General features: G+C 36.4%; 1 protein-coding gene across 1 annotated transcript in view; it reads left to right on the plus strand.

Annotated features, from left to right (window-relative positions):
• The first annotated feature begins 2,815 nt into the window (after nt 1-2,815).
• The window catches only part of LOC128248115 (protein singed-like), a 62,969-nt gene continuing 43,443 nt past the window's right edge, over nt 2,816-22,341 (plus strand). The window contains exon 1 of the mRNA XM_089354323.1: nt 2,816-3,982. Within this exon, the coding sequence (XP_089210449.1) occupies nt 3,139-3,982 (844 nt within the window). The 5' untranslated portion in view covers nt 2,816-3,138. The remainder of the gene's footprint in view (nt 3,983-22,341) is intronic.

The raw sequence follows: 22,341 nt of genomic DNA on the forward strand, positions 1-22,341 counted from the left end.
TCCTTCATCTTTCTAGGCTCCACTTTTATCTCGCGGACCTCCAGCTCGCGCGCGTCTACTCCTTTGCCCGTTGCATATATACACTGACACAGACATACGGCGTGTTGCTTTTTCTTTCTTTTTTCAGTTACCAAATCCACTCAGAAGGCTTTGGTTGACCTAGGGCTATAGTAAAAGACGTGGTTGGAAAGCATTACTACTTAGTCATTTTTTTCTTCGATTGCAATTTCAATCTCATCTAGGTGTTCAGGATAAATTTGACAACTTTTATATCTCCTTTTTTTTCGTCCAGAACAGCTTGTTGCATCGGTGTGCAGTCAACGGTGCTGGAGAGCATAAAGATTGAAGTATTTGAGAAAAAGTTAGCTGATATGCAAGACTGGAAGCCATCGAAATATTTAAAATGAGTTACTTGTATGATGATGATTCGCGGGTATCAAAGTGCTGTTAGGCGCAATGGCCCAGTGGTTAGGGCAGTGGACTCGCGGTCATAGGATCGCGGTTTCGATTCCCAGACCGGACGTTGTGAGTATTTATTGAGCGAAAACACCTAAAGCTCCACGAGGCTCCGGCAGGTGATGGTGGCGAACCCTGCTGTACTCTTTCACCACAACTTTCTCTCACTCTTACTTCCTGTTTCTGTTGTGCCTGTAATTCAAAGGGTCAGCCTTGTCACACTGTGTCACGCTGAATATCCCCGAGAACTACGTTAAGGGTACACGTGTCTGTGGAGTGCTCAGCCACTTGCACGTTAATTTCACGAGCAGGCTGTTCCGTTGATCGGATCAACTGGAACACTAAAGGCTTCTACGAAGCCGTGACCAACAGAAAGGGACACAGCAAGCATTCTGACTGCGTCCGCACGCCGGAATTCATCCTTACATCTCTGAACAGGGTCTTAGGCTCAGTTCAAACGGCTATGTGAAGCTGCTAGAGACGGTGGTCAAACTCTGACCGGGGAGTGAGTGTTGCTGCTGGAAGGTCATATGTGTGGCAGCAAGATTCGGCTCCTTGCCATACCTCCGCCAGAAGTGGTTGTCGGGGGAATTTTACGACTTCACTAACCCTCTTGTATTTTCTTTTATCCAAATCCAGGAAATTTTCAGCACCTCCACGTATATACGCCGGTAGTATGGAAGACAATACTGACCCCGGTGGGATTTGAACTCAGAAAGTAGAGAGTGGGAAGAAATATTCCAATGTTCTAAAGATTATGTGAACTTACCCTCTAATTAAATACATTAGAATAATCCTTTCTGTTATAGGCCTGGATTTTGTTTTTTTTTAGCGGAGTGGGCAAGTTGATAACATCGACTCCTGTGCTTACCTAGTACTAATTTCGAAAGCACGAAAAACAAAGTAGATCTCGGCGGAATTTGAACTCAGAACGTTTTGATGGACGAAATGCCACTATGTATATTTTGCAATCGTACTCACGATTCAGCTAGCTCACTTCCTTTAAATACACTAAAATAATGAATTAATCATTTTAGAAGATAACCGTTTCTGTTATGATAAACACACCGCTTTAGCTACTATATATATATATATATATATATATATATATATATATATTTATATATATATAATGTGTGTGTGTGTACGCTGGTGTCTAAGTCACATACGCATGTGTACGTGCGTGCTGTGCACCGGTGTCTGTGTTACACACACACATGAATGTGTGTAAAATTGAGAGAAGTAATTTGAGACCACTACCGCGCTTGTTCGTGTCGATATTAAATTAGTGTTTATGTTTTGATGTGGTTTATATTAAACTCATAGCCTTTAACACACACACACACACACAACATGTACGTATCTACTGACGAACGGACGAAACAAAAAAAAGCAATTTCTTTATTTCTGTATGGTAATTAGAGTATATAGGCCTATAAAGTAATATCCATATCCAGTATGTGTTGTTGGTTCTTATCCTGAACACGGTAGAATTTGATCAAGGGAACTGAGATACAATATTAAATACAATATCACGTGCAGTAAAATATATGTGTATGTATGAATGTAAGTAAAATGTGGGTGTGCAACCATAAGCCGCTTTCTAGTCTTTTCTCCCCGTTTGTAATGTTTACATGTGTGTATCCGTTATTATTTCTCTCTCACTCATATATATATATATATATATATATATATATATATATATATATATACTGATGCAAAAGAAATGAAATCTTGGTATTATGAAGCAAAATCAGAATTTTATGGTATACATGCACACATCGGTGCACACACACATATTCCAATGTTCTAAAGATTGGTGCGCGCACACACAGACACACAACTACATTAAACTGATTCGACGCCAACATTCGATGTATATGCACTAAGCGAAAGAGACGAGAAACTGTATTGTTGACATCCATATGATAGGAGAAATAATGTAGTTTCATACTTGATACATGTATAGAAAGATAGATAAATATTTAGTCTACACAAAGAAAAACTAGAGGAATAAAATTGAAGTTCTTTATTCGGGCTGTTTAGTTAGCAAAACATTTTTTCCTTCCGATAACTTGCAGCACTACTCGCTACAGTGAGTCAGACTGCAAAATTATCAAAGCCAGATCATTAATAATTCAAATCTTTCTCACCGTCTCTCATTCATCTTTTCCATTAAACTAGTCTCTTCTTTCTTATTATCTTTTTCTTCTACCTTGTTTGCTGTTCTTTTTTTATCTCTTTCTTTTTCTTCCGTTAAGAACAAAAGATAGTGAATAGTGTCAACTGATGGCGGCCAGGAAAAACGTGTAAGAAGCGGCCAATCATATCAGTGCTGTTCGTGTCATCTGGTCTCTTGGAGCGGTAGTTCTGCTTTAGGCAGCCGGCTTCCTGGCCACCTCTCTCTCTCTTTCCTCCTCTCTAACTCCCCCTCTCTATTTAGAAAGGAACGGTAGGCGCAAGCCACCGACACTTCATCAAAATTACTTCGTCTTTCTAACTGATCTCACCTCTCCTCTCTCCTTCCCTCCCTTTGTCTTTTTAGTTGTGAGCACCTTCTATCTCCTGCTAGAGCTACCGAGGAGAGAGACAAGTGTAGCACTCTAGCAAAGCCGCATACAAACTGGGATTTTTTTCGACCGTCAAAACGAACGAACTTAAATTAATCAAGAGGTTTCCACTATGTCAGAAAACGGATTAAACGGACACAGGAATAACTTGACGGGCCTTCAGTGGAAAGTTGGATTTATTAATTCAGAGCAAAAATACTTAACAGCTGAGACATTCGGTTATAAGATAAATGCTTCTGGAACGGGTTTAAAGAAAAGACAAGCATGGACATTGGAGCAAGACCCGAGAGAAGAAGTAGTCTACATTCGGAGTCACTTAGGTCGATACCTGGCTTCAGATAAATATGGAAATATTAGCGGAGAGAGCGAAGAGCCAGGCCTTTCGGAAAAGTTTGCTATTGAATATAATGATAAGGGCCAGTGGGCGATTCGAAACGTAGCACATGGTTTTTATGTGGGAGGAACCGATAACAATGTTGTTGGACATGCCAAGCAGCCCACAGCCACAGAATGGTGGACCTTACAATTAGCAATTCATCCACAAGTTAACCTTAAAAACGTAAATAGGAAAGTTTATGCCCGTCTAGCAGCCGAGGAGGGCGAAATTCAATTTACCGAGGTGATTCCATGGGGCCAAGATTGTTTGATCATTTTGAAATTTATCGATGGAAAATATGCACTGGTCACTTGTGATAATCGGTATTTACACCGTGATGGCCATCTGGTCGAAGAGTTGTCGGAAGAAACTTTATATACAGTTGAGCTCAAGTCGGGTATAATCTCTGGTCTAGCTCTGAAAGATATTGACGGTTGCTACTTAACCGCTGTCGGACACACTGGCACAATGAAGGCACGTAACAGAACCATCACAAAAGATGAACTATTTACAATCGAAGACAGCCATCCACAAGTCACCTTTACTTCCCATACTGGCAAAATTGTATCAATTAAGCAAGGTAAGCCCGTAACTTCCCAATCCTATCCAATATCCATTCACATAGAGAAACGTATCTATAAAATTTCATAAATTAATAAATATTAGCATTTTACCTATGAATGGATCGGTGCTGAATTAATAGGAAATCGTTTAATGTTTCTATTCTTATAAGGAGAATATTAATTCATTCATTCAATTGTTTGTTTGCTTCCGCAATCATTTTAGCATCTTTTCTTTCCAATATAGTTGGGGTTCCTCCTAATCTCGCTATTATAAAATTTTTCTCTAAATTTTATTCCTGTAACGTGAAATGTAAACGACCTGCCATTTCAACAACATTTCGATTTATTATCGCATGTTTCACCTTTTAAAAATTAAGTTACAATGATGTTGCCGAAGAAGAGGAAACTATCTAGCTTCTTGAACCTTCGCATCTTCTCGGGATTTTCATGTTGTATTCCTCCTTTCCCATTCTTTGTCCAGGGTTATAACCGGCTAATTTTATTCATGCTACATTTTCTCTACAATGTACATATTTCGTGTACTGATCTAAAATAAAACAGTACAGTCGGGGTATCTTATCCGAATTTTTAATCTTGTTTTTAATTTTTTTTTTTAGTGTCAATTTTTACCTTTCATTTTATTTCAAGGAAATGACACATTCAAAACATTAATTCTTTGTATAGTTTTTTCTTCTTCTAAATTATTACTATATCTTGTATTTTTTTTCTTTTTAAGTCACAATGATTCAGCATGACTGTTTTATCAGTAAAACCTGTGTGTGTAAATGAGGGAGAGACTGCTGTGTGGTAGCGGTGGCAGAGGTTATGGTAGACCGTTGTCAGTCGCTATCATCATCATTTATAATGCTGCCCTAGACCTTGCAAGTTACTACTACACACAATTTCTACGGCTGCTTCTCAGTGAGAAATCTTTCTCTCAACCTTTCTCTGTTTCCCTTCCTCTTTTCCAATTTCCATTTTCCTCTTTATCTCTTTCCCTTTCTCTGTTTCTTTATATCTCCCTCTTTTTTACCCTCGTTTTCTTCCTCGATCTCTTTAATAAGTGATAAAAATGACATGTTTTTAACTTAAATTTGAGCTGTTTCATCGTTATCGACATCTTATTGTTCTTATCAACCCACCCCTTACATACACACTAACCTCGTGTCTTAGCTCATTAGTTAAGAATCGAAAACGCGAAGGTTCTTTCGAGCTGCTGCTGAAAATGGTAGTTCTAACAGCACACATGTTCAATGCATGGACGTTGTTCAGTCACCGCATTAATTATTGTTTGTCATTAACCAATTACACTTGTCAATATGTTCAAATTCTACTGTGTGTGCGTGCGTGTTTAAATCTTATCTTTCGGAGAAAAATGTGCCTTTTACCTTGGTAGAAAAATTACCCCACCCCCACCCAACCGGCACCTTTCCGTTATCCTACTACCTTTTCCTATTTATCTTTATCTTATCTCTTCTTATCTATTTCCCTCACTCACCTCTTTCTTTTTCTGTAGGTAGATATATATATATATGTGTGTGTGTGTGCGTATACATGTATGTGTGTCTCTTTCTCTCTCTAAATATGTGTGTGTGTGTGTATACATTTGTATGTGTGTCTCTTTCTCTCTCTAAATGTGTCTGTATACATGTGTATGTGTGTGTCTCTTTCTTTCTCTAAATATATATGTGTTTGTGTGTATATATATGTGTACATGTATGTATGTGAGAGTATGTGTGTGTGTGTGTGTGTGTATATATATATATATATATATATATATATGTATATATATATGTTGTGTGTGGGTGCGGTAAACCGGCTTTACATGTCCAGACGTTTCTGGCCATCGATCAGATGATCAAGACGACTACATACCTTCGCTTGAAAATTTATCGCTTTTTACCTATAGTAAAAATCATTAATATAGTATCATTTAAAACATAAAGAAATGCATGAATGTCACGTAATTTTCTAGCTCAGTCAGTCTATTGTAACTCTAAAATATTTTCCCAGTGTAAATCTTTTTAATAACAAGACGACGTCACCTGCTTCGCCGGTGTTGTTAAATTTTCATGTTTTACAATATCTTAGAATAAATGTTATATTTTTAATTGAAGTCTTACGATAATATTTATTATAAAATCAAAACCCTTGAAAATTCATGGAATAAATACAGAAATATACAAAATATCTATTGTTGTTTAAAGTGCTTTTGTTTTATTAATTAACATATACAATACTTTCGGCTTTTTAATTAAAGATCACGGGACTTATTTAATAATTAAATTAGTTGCAATATCTGGAAGATATTAATATCAATATATATATATATATATATATATATATATATATATATGTATATGTATTTCTATGGTTAATGAAATAAGGTTGGACAGAGATATTCCTCTTTCATTCTACATGATTTTGATTGCAGAACAGGAACTGATGCCATTCTTTACCAATGCTATAGTTGTCCGCTACTAAATCGCCACCACTATTTCCCATTAATTTGTAATATGCCGATTCACGAATTTTAGAGTCACTTTCTATCTTCAGTTAAGCGATTTTACTTCCTTTTCGCCTTTAATACATTTTGCGAAAAGGAATGAATGACAAAGTTTCATTTTTGTTGTTCGTTGCTTTTACAGAATCTATTTTTATCTCTATCCATACACATTTTTCTTGTTCTGTTCACCAATAAGAACTAAAGCCGAATGTGCCAACAAGAGAGCTCGTCTCTAAATTCTCGTTCAAACCATAATCTGCTTTAAAGAAGATACACTGCCTAAAAGAAAGAAAAAAAAAACGGGATGATCACAACTGGAACATCTTTGGTCATTTGTTTGCTCGTTCAGAAGTTGACCTAGACACCTTATGTTAAACGAACCATTTCCCAAACTCTATTTGGTCGCTCAAACCTGTTAAAAGTAGAAATCAAATCCCCACCTATATAAGGATTAAATTGAAAAAAAAAAAAAAAAAGGTAAGAGCGAGTGAGTCATGGTTGGAATTTAATTTGATTGTAGGTGCCTTCTATCGATAATTTTATTTCATTAGTCATTCACAACCTACCTACTTTACATGTCAAACCAAATTTTCTATTGTTGCTTCTCGGCAAAACCTGTTTGAGACCAACAGGGTAGTTATTACATGGTTGTTCGGCGTGCAAAGAAGAAAAAAAATCTCCCGATCAGTCCTTTAACCGTCTTCTTTAAAAGTGAAGGATACATTGGACAATACAATCGTAGATATATTCAAAGAAATGATGGAATGGTCACCGTCGGAACGTTTTATATCATAGGTTTGCTGAATCAGAGCTGACCAGGGGCTAAACAATAACCTGTGTAAGAAAAAGAGACAAGGAAGCCGGCATGTGATCACTTGACCTGTTAGAAATGGCAGCCAAATGTCAAAAGTATAACGAACAACACCGCCTTTTAAAAGCAAAAAGGGAAGGACATTAAACAATCTAGTCCTTGATAAATCACTGAATGAAATACCTGATGGTTGGAATAGATTTTTTTTTTATGGGTTTTCTCGATTATGATTGATCTGTGGCTAAACAAACAACCTGTATTGTTTTTATTGTCTTTAAAGTTATTACAATAAGTATTTTTTTTTGTTTTCAAATCCTCTTGGAAATTCTTTAATGGTCTTTTTTCCATTTTGACATTTTTTTGTCACACTAACCTTGGCATATTTTTATTTCTCATTTTATTATTTTATCTTTTATCCTTGGTTTTAAGTCAGAACGACCGACCCCCTCTATTGACTTCTCTAGGTTTCACGACTAGAAAAGAGAGGGGGGGGGGGCTCTTTTTCTTGCTTTGTCATATTTCCCTTTATGAAGGAAGTTCTCAGCTACATTATAATATCGAGTCCGCCCCACCTCTTCCTCATTTCCCCCTCCCTTCCCCCCGTTCGCATCACATGTCCGACTACCCTACCCCCTACTCCTACCCTTTCTCCTCTTCCCGGTCTCATATTTTGAGTCTAGGTCGGTATGACATGACATTATTTCATTTCAGATACGACTTCCCTTTAATAGATATTGTGTACTCTTCAAATCGAAATGGAATCTATAGCAGTGTACGTGAATGTGCGAGGGTGGGCGGGAGGGAGGGAGGCAGGGTTAGGTGGAGATTCGGGGATATTCAATACCGTGACGCCAAGTCCTGAGTTGTTCCTTCTGAGAATTTATATCCTTTTATTTTGGAGTGTCTCAAAGATTGTCTTTTTTTTTTTACTTCTGACAATAGCATGATGATAATGTCTTCTCATCACTTATTGTTACAAAAAAAGGGAAAGAAAAACCCCTTTCACTAGGCTCTTTCTCTTTATACTGGATATGAAGTTCTATGTTCAAAAGCGATTTTACTGAAGATGGTGGGGGGTCCCGAAAAAAGAAATTTTCTTTCTTTCATAAAGTTTGAAGAGCACCATCAGTACAACTATATGTAAGTGTACATTCAGAGGTTGTTACATACACACGTTTTTTTTCTTCATCTCTGAACATTCTACGTACAGGCGACTGACATAATTCTTGCTCAACCATTACGTTATATGGGAGGGGATAGTGACTGGAGAATGCTGTCGGTCTACTCAGCAGACATATCTTTATAGTATTTTTTGCATCTGGTTCCTTTAAGTAGACTTTATGCGACACTTATGTTTCTCTGATGGGGAATTTGACTCGGATATGTAGTTTTGAAATTATATCCTCCAGCTCAAATTACCTACGTTGAAGATAGTCTCTTTTCTCTCAAATGATTCTTAAAATTTCCTTTATAATTTTATTCAAGTTTTTTTTTTCTTTTAATGGCTGGTGAGTGAATTTCATTGTCTAAAACTGAAAGATGTTTGTCCTATGTGTACATATGTGTGTATTTAAATATATGTATATAAGTGTGGTGTGTGTTTGTGTCTCCTTGTCTTGACATCGTGCGTTAGTTGTAATATGAGCTTCACCTTAATACTAAACATTTTCATTTTTTTCCCAATCTTCGGTGAAAATTTGCCTACCCGTGGGGAAACATCACTTTACTTGAAAACGGGTGAGGGTTGCAACAGGAAAAGTATTCATCTGTAGAAAATCTGCCCCAACGATCTCTGACTGACCCAGGCACGCGTGGAAAACTAAATGTTAAATGATGATTTGCTTGTTTTAAATAATTTTAATAATTTCACAGCTTTGTGCACAAATTGCACCTTTTGACGATCTGAGGCATAAATTGACATAGCTGACTCAATTCTGTATGTCAATTTATGCTCGTCATTATTAAAGTTACTTTGATTTTAATTTTCGTTTTTGACTCTGACCAAAGTGTTTTTATTTTGGAGAGGTAGATCACCGGATGGATAGCAGATACATTTTATTGGGTGGAGAAAGTTTAGCTAAATGTGTTTCTGTGTTAAAAGATGGCAAATGTCATCAAACATCCTGATAATTCTTCAGTTGGATTCATGTCAAAAAAATGACCACTTCCAAATGTCAGTAAGATCTCATACCAAAATGAACTGAAGACTGCAAAGCAAATGGAACTTAATAGAACCTGTCTTTAGATTGATTTTTTTTTTTTTTTTTTTTTTTTTTTTTAAAGCTGGCAGAATAAATATGAATGAAGATATACACATGCTTGTATGGTCCAGGAATTTGTTTTGCAATCATGCAGTTCTTATTTGATCTCACTGTTTGGCAGGTAACCAATACTGTCTGAATGGAATTTGGTCAGAGGATGTGTGTGTGTGTAAGACTATATATATTTATGGATGTATATATGTGCAGGTGTAGCTGTGTGTATGTATATGTGTGTGCGAATATATATATATATTTATATATATGGAGAGAGAGAGATATATACAGGTGCTGTGTGGTAAGAAACTTGCTTTCTAACCACATAGTTCCAGGTTCAGTCCCACTGCATGGCACCATGGGCAAGTGTCTTCTACTATAACCTTGAGTTGACCAATGTCCTGTGAGTGGATTTAGTAGATGGAAACTAAACGAAACCTGTCGTGTGTGTGTCTTTGGGTTTGTCCCCCACTACTGCTTGATAATTGGTGTTGGTGTGTTTGTCACTGTAACTTAGCGCTTTGCCAAAAGAGACCGATAGAATGATAACCAAGCTTCAAAAAAGAATTGAGTACTAGGGTTGATTCATTTGACTAAAAATTCTTCGTGGCCGCAGTGTCTTGACATACAAGTAAAATATAAATCGTTAATGTTGTTTTTTCAGAAAATGAAAAAATAGTTTCACCATTCTATAGCAAAATCGTTGTACACTTTGACAATTTTTGATATCTTGGCATCTGAAACAGCTGGAGATAGGATAACTTGACCAAAAGAACTGGCTATTGCAAACAAAAAAGGAATATTGAAAAAAACGTATTTGACAAAATTTGGACATATTACAGTTTAACATAACGATAACATATATATATATATATGTCCGGCATTTGCCATGATAGATTGCTAGCCACTACACATTCTTTTTTTCTCTCCTTGTTTCTTTCTGTGGAAGAGTGTAGGCTTAAAACGTTAAAGACTTTTCACTTCCTGAGTGTTGTACTAATACATCTGTTTGTTGTCTACACCACCTGTCTTCGTCTTTTGTTTTTTTTGTGAATTCTCCCTATATATATATATATATATATATGTGTTTGTGTGTGTGTGTATATGTGTATAGAAATTTTTTAATTTAGTTCCATAACTACCAAAATTACCTGGTGGTTTCATAAATAATTAATCCTCCTTACAATGGGGAAAACAATTAGATACTCATTAGCCATGTCTGATGAAATGAGTATCTTAATTACTCTTCCTTTGTAAAGAGGATTAAATATTTATGAAACCATCCAGTCGTTTTGGCAGTTATTGAGCTAAATTCAAAATAATACACCCACTCTTGGTGAAATAAACATCAGAGAAGCTTTGCATCCTGCAGAGGGCTAATCGGTTATTGCAAGCTTCTCTGCTGAATTCATCAAAGTGTGCGCGTACACACATACACACACATGGATCTCTATTGGTTTTGACAGGGAGGATTCAGGTGTTTGATCAATTGAGTGTGCTCAATAGATTAGCATGTGATTGGTTGAGTGTTTCACAGTCATGTATTCCCTTAAGGTAATTCTTGGACAGAATCAGCATGACACTGTGTGACTATCCTGTAATTCAAAAAAGGGATGTGTTTGTAGTTATGTATGTGTGTGTGTGTGTATATATTTGAAAGGTCTTGCAGGTTACTTGGTAACCTCACTGCTGCTGGTGCTACATAAAAGAAAAAAAAAACATTTAGTTCACTCTGTAAAGGGGTTGGTATTAGGAGGGGCCTCCAGCTGTAGAAATTATGTCACACCAAGTACGAGACGACGGGGCAGTCTTTGACTTGCTAGCTCCTGTCAAACTATCCATGTCTCTGTTTACAACTGTTTATGAACCTGCCTAGTGCTTTGACAAATGGAGATTGATAAAATAGGTGCTGAGGTCAATATGATAGAGTAAACCCTTGACAGAAGTCCAATGACTGAAGCTAATATAAAAAAAATAGAAATAATGGAACAATTCTTTTTCTTGCAGATGTTTTTTTCTTTCTTCCTTCTATAATTGCAGGTTTGAAAGTGATGTAAAATGGTTTTTCTTGTTCCTTGTCAATCTGTTTAGAGGAATTTTAAATTTAAAATAAGTTTCTCTTTGTTTTTTCTTTTATAAGTGTTTTTGTCATTTTATACTAATGACTAACAAATACTTGCCCAGTTCTTGGATTCACAAACACAAAAACACTTAGAAAAATTCTTAACTATTAATATATACGACTACTTTCTGACAGGAAGTATCTAATACTGTTAATTCTTCGAGGTTTTCTAAGCTTACATAAATTGGTTATCTCATCATGCAGTAACATGTAATAATGACATGTATTGTTATAACAACATTCTTGGTCATTTTACTTTTACTTCTCATGTTCTAACTATGCTGTTGTTGCCATTTCATAGTAGAATGGTTCTTACAACACTGGGAGAATAAATAACATCAGATTAAAAGCATTTAAAATCAGACTTTTTACTTTTCTGTCTGGTTGTACATCCATACTATTTTTGCGAGTCAATGAGAAAGCCTTGATATTATAGCTCTAGTTGCTAGAAATAGCAGTTAACTTTCTTTAAATCACACTGCTTTAAAAGGGAAATCTATGTTAAATAATGTAATTTTAGATTGGCAGTAAATGGGCAAATTCAACAGTTTGACAGAATGCCTCATGGTTTTCTTGGCACTTTGCATTCCATGTTTATTCTTACTATTATTTTAACATTAATAATACATAATTACAATAATGCTAATAACCTATAAATTTTCTTTATTTATAACCACTGAAAGACAAAAAAATTGAAACAATTTGAACAGTTATTTTCTCAGAATCATTTTCCTTTTGTGCTACCATCCTTAAAACTCCTGTATTTATTAGATGAATCTATCTTCCCTCTACTCACAATCAAAGCATTAGGCCATCAATAGTACTCAAGTTATGAATATTCAGATTTTACAATTATTGAATTTGATTTTTACATAATTCCTCTCAAAGAACTAAATGATGGATCATTTTGCCTAATAGAAACAGATCATCATCATTCAATTATTCCAATAAAAACAAATGCTTGAATGATTATCTCCATCTGCTGACATAATCCACTCTTAAACTGTTTTCTCCTTAGAATTACCATATTCGTTTTGAAATACATGGCCTTTGTTCCAATTAATTTTTTAAATAATGGATTTAATATAATAACAACCCATGCCAGCATGGACAACAGACATTAAATGATAATGATGATCATTATTAAACTTTTTGGGGGACACAAATTAACATGAAATTTTAATGAAAGACAAATTAAATTTAAATGTTGAAGTGAATCTAACTGTCTTTATGTGTTATTTTAAATGGCTTATAAACACCTTCCATGCTGCAATTGTTTTCGTTCCAGCACACGATCTCAGATCAGGTCACTTGCTATGCAAGTACATCTCCGTAATTTAATTTAGATCACTTTAAAACAAGAAATTAGTATAGTAGAACCTGGAGCAGTCTGAAGCAGGTTGGTATCAAAGCAGTTAAAATAGATACAGTCCCTGACTGACTAAATTAAATTTATACTCTAATCAACCAGGATTGTTCTATGACCAATGTTCTGAAATCCACTTGGGTGGCAGACTTAATCTGTCATCCACTTTAACCACTTTGTTACCATATTTTTGTTGAAATACGGCGCTTTTGTTTCAACTAATTTTGAAAATAAGAATCGAGTAAAATAATTTTGTCATTATCAGGCTAGTGTTTGGAACATAAGTCAACATCAAATTTTAAGGGGAAAGTTTTAATTTAAATTACTGCAAAAGGGCAAGTTTATATTGTAGAACCAAGGGTGAACGGATTAACTTCACCATCTGACGTCTTTGATGCCTTTAGTAGCGTCCACTCTATTGCAAGCATTCAGGTCAGATCTCTGGTTTAAGAATATCTCCTTCTCTTTCACCAATCTGTAAAGTGTCATGGACTCTGCTTGTCTTCTTGACTAAAAAGAAATAAAACTTAGATACACAAAAAGTCATGGTTGTTAAGGCTGGAATTTCTTTGATCATTAGTCTGTTTAATCAGGGCTGACCTATGGGTTAATCAATAACTATTTTCGTAACAGTCCTCATGGTTTAGAAATAGCTCCAGAAACTGGTGAGTTAATAGGTTAATTCGTAAGGGGTGTCTGTGATCAGAATGATAAAAGAAGCTAAGAGGGGCTTCAGTGTTATTGATGATGGAAAGTCTATACTCCATTCATGTAGCCATTGCCAGTATGCGATTATATGTGTGTGTGTGTGTGTGTGTGTGTGTGTGTGTGTGTGTGTGTGTGTGTGTGTGTGTGTGTGTGTGTGTGTGTGTGTGTGTGTGTGTGTGTGTGTGTATATATATATATATATATATATATATATATATATATATCATCATCATCATCATCATCATTTAATGTCCATGCTAGCATGGGTTGGACGATTTAACTGAGGACTGGTGAACCAGATAACTACACCAGGCTCCAATCTGATCTGGCAGAGTTTCTACAGCTGGACGCCCTTCCTCACGCCAACCATTCCAAGAGTGTAGTGGGTGCTTTTACATGCCACCGGCACAAGGGCCAGTCAGGCGGTACTGGCAATGGCCACCTACTGGTAACGGCCACCTACTGGCAACAGCCAACACATACACAAATGTGTGCATATGTATGTGTTTATACACGCATGCATTATCATCCGATGTCTATTTTTCTATTCTTGCATGGGTCGGTGGAATTCACTGAGGTAGATTTTCCATGGTTGGGTGGCCTTCCTGTTGCCAACCCGCACCTGTTTTTCAAGTAGGGTAATATGTCTTCCTGGCCAAACAGCTATTTCATGGAAACAATCAACATAGCTTGTATGACAGTGATGCTCATTTACAATTATCACATGACGTCAACACAAGGGTATACACACACACACACACACACACACACACACACACACACACACACACACACACACACACACACACACACACACACACACACACACACACACACACACACACACACACACACACACACACACACACACACACACACACACACACACACACACACACACACACACACACACACACACACACACACACACACACACACACACACACACACACACACACACACACACACACACACACACACACACACACACACACACACACACACACACACACACACACACACACACACACACACACACACACACACACTCACTCACTCACTCACTCACTCACTCACTCACTCACTCACTCACTCACTCACTCACTCACTCACTCACTCACTCACTCACTCACTCACTCACTCACTCACTCACTCACTCACTCACTCACTCACTCACTCACTCACTCACTCACTCACTCACTCACTCACTCACTCACTCACTCACTCACTCACTCTTTCTTACTCTCTCTCTCTCTCTCTCTTTCTTACTCTCTCTCTCTCTCTCTCTTTCTTACTCTCTCTCTCTCTCTCTCTTTCTTACTCTCTCTCTCTCTCTCTCTTTCTTTCTCTCTCTCTCTCTCTCACACACATTCACTTTCACTCACACACAATGGACTTCTGTTAGTTTCTGTCTGCCAAATTCACTCACAACTTTGGTTGACCCGGGGCTATAGTAGAAAACTCTTGCCTGAGGTACCTTACATTGAAACCGAACCTGAAGCTACATGGTTGCAAAACAAGCTTCTTAATTATTCAATTCGTGTCTGCAACTATGTGTCGTATAAATGGATTGTATAAATTCTTAGATGAAATAAAAAAAAAAAATATTGAATATTTATTTAGTCTGTGATGCATAAATTACAAATGGCATAATGCCAATGAGTCAGCTCTGAGATTTCTCTACTGAAATCATTCTTTGAGTCTGCTTGGATAAAGGCCTGCTAGTTGTCTCTGACTATTGCAATGGTTCTGATATTTATTGATTTACTGTTTCACTTTGATGATGATTATATAGGTGCAATTTCACATACAGTGGGTACCCTTGTTTATACAACTACTAATTAACTTGTCTATACTATAGACCATTTGCTAAACTTTAAAGCATTATATTTCTACATTTTAATTTGTTATAATTTTAATCTCCACTTTATCTGTTTGACTAATGAACTTATAGGCGGTGATAAACTAATTTCGCAAATCCCAAAATTGAGATAAATTGTAGAACAGGAATAAATGATATTTTTATATTTGTAGTTTCAAATTTAATTCATAACCATTTAATTCTTGTTTCGATTTTCATACAAAATTTGGAAGGATTTAATGAAGTAACTTAGTTTATTATAAAGCTGTATGTTTGGAACATGATTAAAAGGCTTATTATCATTATCATGCCCTTCCTGTTGTCAACCATCACCTGTTTCCAAGCAAGGTAATAGTTCTCCAAGGCCAGATATTTCTTTTCTATAGAAGATTAGAAGCAGATGACGTTGTTTGTATAATGGTGATGCATGTTCACAATTACTTTGCAATATGCAGACAAGGAAGCAAATGTCTGCACACACACACACACACACACACACACACACACACACACACACACACACACACACACTGTGTATGTAATGCACTCTTGATGGGCTTCTTTCAGTTTCTTATTTCTCTATTGCCCACAAGGGACTAAACATAGAGGGGACAAACAAGGACAGACAAAGGGATTAAGTTGATTACATTGACCCCAGTGCGTAACTGGTACTTAATTTATCGACCCCGAAAGGATGAAAGGCAAAGTCAACCTCAGCGGAATTTGAACTCTAAACGTAACGGCAGACGAAATACCGCTAAGCATTTCGCCCGGCGTGCTGACGTTTCTGCCAGCTCACCACCACCTTTCAGTTTCTGCCTACCAAATTCATTTATAAGGCTTTGGTGAGTCCTTTCATAGTTCATGTGTCCTTTTTGAAAAATGACGGGGTGTGATTTGAGGGTGATTTGGCTAGTATTTCTAGCAGGTTGAGTGACTGAATGGAGATTCTCGCTCATTGGTTCATGTTTAAATAGCATTTTGAGAAGAGACTAAAGCTGATCGTTGATGTGATTTAAAAAAAAATAAATTGATTTCCTTCTGTGCAAACATGAATGATGACATTATCAGTCAGAAGTCCAAAACGAAATGAAGCCTCCTTCATCATTTAAATATCTTTTATTCCTTATAAGGGCAACCAATATAAAAGGTTTTAGACTAAGAAACAAATTTCTCATATTTTGAATTAGAATTTTCTTTTCGTTTGATTTGTGCTGCTTGACATCCTCAATATTTAGAATTAGCTAAGATTGATGTGATGGCCATAAAGATGGTATATAGTGTAGATATTAGATGACTTTTGAAAGCAAGATAATGAGCAAACACTAAAATGAAAGTATGAATTTCTAGATTTAATCAGAACAAATTTAGTACCCCCACCCTCCACCCCACCCAATAAAAGAAGCTGAATGGATGATGACAATTCATTCATCATCTTTTATTATATTTCTTTACTGCACAACACGCATGATGAATGCTATCACTGAGATTGGAATTGTGGAGTACCTGATATTGTTAAACAATTGTTTTTAATTTTGTGATTGGATGATAGAATGGGAATATTGAATTATTAATTTTTGTAGCATTCCTACATTGTAAACCACTAGCCAATTACAGGCTGGAAGCTATCAAATTAATAACCACAATTGACAGGATCCAAACCAACTGATATATGAGAGACAGAGAGGTGGAAGGCAAGACTGAAGTTTATATTTGTTATAGACAAGTTTTCAGTTTGTCATTGGAAATTGATGTCTTTAGTCATTGATGTCTTTAGTCATTGATGTCTTTAGTCATTGATGTCTTTAGTCATTGATGTCTTTAGTCATTGATGTCTTTAGTCATTGATGTCTTTAGTCATTGATGTCTTTAGTCATTGATGTCTTTAGTCATTGATGTCTTTAGTCATTGATGTCTTTAGTCATTGATGTCTTTAGTCATTGATGTCTTTAGTCATTGATGTCTTTAGTCATTGATGTCTTTAGTCATTGATGTCTTTAGTCATTGATGTCTTTAGTCATTGATGTCTTTAGTCATTGATGTCTTTAGTCATTGATGTCTTTAGTCATTGATGTCTTTAGTCATTGATGTCTTTAGTCATTGATGTCTTTAGTCATTGATGTCTTTAGTCATTGATGCCTTTAGTCATTGATGCCTTTAGTCATTGATGCCTTTAGTCATTGGTGTCTATAGTCATTGGTGTCTATAGTCATTGGTGTCTATAGTCATTGGTGTCTATAGTCATTGGTGTCTATAGTCATTGGTGTCTATAGTCATTGGTGTCTATAGTCATTGGTGTCTATAGTCATTGGTGTCTATAGTCATTGGTGTCTATAGTCATTGGTGTCTATAGTCAATGGTGTCTATAGTCATTGATGCCTTTAGTCAATGATGCCTTTAGTCAATGATGTCTTTAGTCATACTCGAAGCTTCAGGATTTTAAAGCATTATTGTTTAGCCCCAGGTCAACCTTGGTCAAGAAGACTTATGATCAAAGACATTTCAACCATGACCATATCAACTCTGGTATCAAAAATGTAAAGGACCCTGGACTACATTGTGCAATGTCCTTTACATCTGCTTTTCTATGCTGGTATGGATTGGGTAAGTCATCTTGGTTCAAGTGAGCTCGTATTTAGAATTACTGCCTTCCCTCTCAACAGGTCAGGGATCATGTCTTACCTGTTCATTTTTGTCTTGGCTTCTACAACTGGATGCTCTTCCTATCACCAACCACTTTACAGAAGGTGGGTACATTTTATTGTGGCACCAACACTAGAGAGGTTGTCTTGTCACCAGTAAGATTAAAGAGTTCTCTCTACTCTGGGTACCAGTGTCAGAGAATGCCTCCCTCCACTCTCAGCTGACTAAAGAAAGCCTTTTGTTCCCTGTTTTGTCTCCATTCATTAATTTCTTTTTTTCCAATTCAACTGTATGGGGAGAAAGCTAAAATAAGAGAAGGATAGAATGAAAAAAACAGAACCAGAGTGACAGAAATCAGAGGTTAATAGGTGGGAGAGACTGATTGATATTTTTTAAATATTTTACAACATGACAATTTGTGAACAGCATCATTGGATACAGGTTTCCTGTGGGTCAGTCACTGATCCCTACATGTTGGACAGTGAAGAAGAGAAAGGAATGTCTACAATTCAGTGTTGTCCAAGTATCTGAAGGGACTTCATTTGTAAATCACCATCTATTTTAATTTTCTCCATGATCAGCAACAGAAAGATGCATACACATGGCCGTGCATGCATATATATCATGCAAATGGCACCTGTGCCGGTAACACATAAAAGCACCCATTACACTCTGAGTGGTTGGCTTTAGGAAAAGTATCCATCTGTAGAAAATCATGCCAAATCAGACTGGAGTCCGGTGCAGCCTTCCAGCATGCCAGCCTGGTCAAACCGTCCAACCCATGCCAGCATGGACAATGGACGTTAAATGATGTTGATATATAATGTTCATATTCACAATGTCATACCATAATCTTTCAAATTCCATACCATGTGCTATGGTAGATGATACTTACCTAAGGCTCTGAGCACAGGTATTGAAGTGGACCTCTTAATTGTGCAAACCAAGCCTGCAACCCTACATTTTTAACATTATTATTCATAGCATTCTATGGTATCTGAGAATTTAATTTCATTGAATATGTGTTCTGAGATGGCTGCAGAACTCTGCTTTTAAAAATGCTGGCAAAAGGGACATGGGTATTAGAGCACAACTGGGTTTAGGGTTTCTGGGTCAGCTTGCATGTAGTAATGTTAATTTGAAAAGAAAGTTTCCTTTAAATAAACTGAAGAGTATTAAATGCTTCTTCCTTCTAGAGTAAAGCAGATTCTTTTCTTTCCCACCTCCCCTTAATTGAATGGTTAACAGTTGTAAAGGATGTTAGCTGTATGAAAACAAAAGTTCTAAGTTGAAATTTGATTCTGCGCAATCTTGAGAGAGAAAGAAAAACAAGATAATAAAGGATGAAAAGATTGTAAAACAAGGGTTGGAGTGAAAATTTCTGTATTTAAAAAGTAGTTTTTTTTTTTTTTTTTAGATCATTTCTTTTGATATTAAATGAAAGAGTTGTTATTATCATCATCATCATAATTTTTTTCAAGTCACTATTTAGGAATTATTTTTGTTGGGTTCTAATTTTTTTTAATAATGTGAAGAGCAAACGTTCAAATCGCATCTCATTGACATTTACCTTACATTTTTATGTTGGAAGCCATAGCTGCTTAAGTCTTGACTGCCGATCTAAAGTGTAGTTTGTCCATATCTTGACACTAGCACGCCAGTATTCACAACCAATACCCCTAGCTAACCCCTTGACCCAACAATCAACTCCATTGTGATACAGGAACATTTGATGGTATGGTATACTATTGAAAGCAATGGTAGTAACATATAATGATAAACTTCAGTAATCATTTTGTTGTCATATTTCTTAAGACATACACTGTCTTCGTTTCAATTGGTTTTGAAAATAATGAGAAATTTAGTGAAATAACTTTGTCCTGATGTAAGCTTCTAATTTTGATCTCAAAGCAGGAAGTGTTTATCAGAGAATCCACCACACTTTCAAGTGGGTTGATATCAAAGGAGTTAAACTACTATGCTAGGCCCACATTTTTTCAGATAATAGGAAAATAATTCAGTTGGTCTTATTTTGACAGTTAATTGCTCTCCATGTCACTCACATCAACTGAGATATTTGATTAGAAGTCACATGATTGGTTCTGATCATTGCACTTCTGTGAGATAAATGAATAGGACATCCTATATCTTGAGTTGCTGATCATCAAAACTAAAATCAATTACATTAATTTACTTGAGAGTAGTGTTTCTCAAACAGTTTTTTTCTTATACCTATGGACCCCTGTGATTTTTATTTTATTCAGATGGACCCTCATAACCATTCATGTTTAAAAAAGCCTATCATTATCCTCACCCTTAATTTATGAGTGATGGGCGATAGATAAGCTAAGTTCACTTGGGTAAGGAATGACCATGCCTCTTTTCTTTTGCTTGTTCTTGTTTCAAGCATGGCTGCCTCTGCATAGTTATTTGTGTTGTTTACTTTGTAAAATAGTAAGAGGAGAGGGTTGCTAGCACATCACCCTCAACCCACATTTTTCCCCCATCCACATCTTTACCATATGGGGCCCTAACAAAATCCAACAATAGGTATAGATGCAAATCTAATTACTTGCCTCCTTTTAAAATCAAGCATAACTTGGCGATCAGTTGACTTACAGTGACATTTGGAGTCTTTAGTTTACTTGGTAGAGTGTGTTTTTAACTTGACAATAAGGTCAAGGTGAGCTCTGATTGGCTGTATGCAAATGAGTTCATTGCTGGGGTCCGGAACTCTTGTGGGGAAAAAAAAATTTGTGGCCAGGTTCCATAGTCTGTTTTGGCTATTATATATTTTATAATTAAATATTATTAGGAATTGCATAAAAGAATTTTAGACATTTTGTGTATTGCAAAAGTAAAACCAAATTTATTGTACATGACTTTTAACAGCAAAATCTTACATGGACCTCAGTGGAGAACCACTGCTTTAGCGTTTCCCATAGGACACAACAGCTTTGAAATCTTGTGTGTAGTGTTACAAGTAGTGTTACAACTGTAGCTTTTTCATGGCTGTATTTTTAAAGAAATACTTTGTATGAATTCAGTTTTAAAATAACAATTTGAAGGGATTCAATGAAATAACTTTCTTGCTATTTATCTGGTTATGTAGAATGTAACTTAACAAAAATGGTTCTAATATAAAATTATGATGGGTCTTAATTTAAATAAAAAAAAGAATTTAAAAAATCTCTTGACAACGGAGCTTCGTAAAATAAAACCTGAGGTTGTCTCAGACAGGTTGGTATGTAAAAGACTGAAATGTTTAAATAGAATATTGTTAAGCTCGTTGGTCTTGGAAGGGTTGTAAAGGTCATGGACATCTCCCCTTTTTCGGATGTAGCAAATAGGAAATATTGTTTGTGTCTTGGGGCAGTCATTATCTCTCTCTCCCTCTATCTCTCTCTCTCGCGCGCGCACGCACGCACGCACGCACGCACGCACGCACACGCACACACGCACGCACACAGAGAGAGAGAGAGATGCTCAATTCTACTTCTTCGTTGTTAATCAACTGGTTAAATGTCTAATGTGCTGGTTTAAACAATTCAGTTACTCTCTTTTACTTGTTTCAGTCATTTGACTGTGGCCATGCTGGAGCACCGCCTTTAGTCGAACAAATCGACCTCAGGACTTATTCTTTGTAAGCCTAGTACTTATTCTATCAGTCTCTTTTGCCGAACCGATAAGTGACGGAGACATAAACACACCAGCATTGGTTGTCAAGCAATGCTAGGGGGAACAAACAAACACAGACACACACACACACACACACACACACACACACACACACACACACATATATATATATATATATATATATATATATATATATATATATACACACATATACATATATACAACGGGCTTCTTTCAGTTTCTGCCTACCAAATCCACTCACAAAGCTTTGGTCGACCCAAGGCCATAGCAGAAGACACTTGCCCAAGATGCCATGCAGTGGGACTGAACCCGGAACCATGTGGTTGGTAAGCAAGCTACTTAGCACACAGCCACTCCTGCACCTTAAGTTTTCATTACTGTTTGTAACCTCAATGACTTTACAACTTCTCCTCTCCAATGTTTGTTTAATCTGCTGGTTAAATG

Source organism: Octopus bimaculoides, chromosome 6 (assembly GCF_046866305.1).
Source record: "Octopus bimaculoides isolate indiv1 chromosome 6, ASM4686630v1, whole genome shotgun sequence".
NCBI classification, from domain to species: Eukaryota; Metazoa; Mollusca; class Cephalopoda; order Octopoda; family Octopodidae; genus Octopus; species Octopus bimaculoides.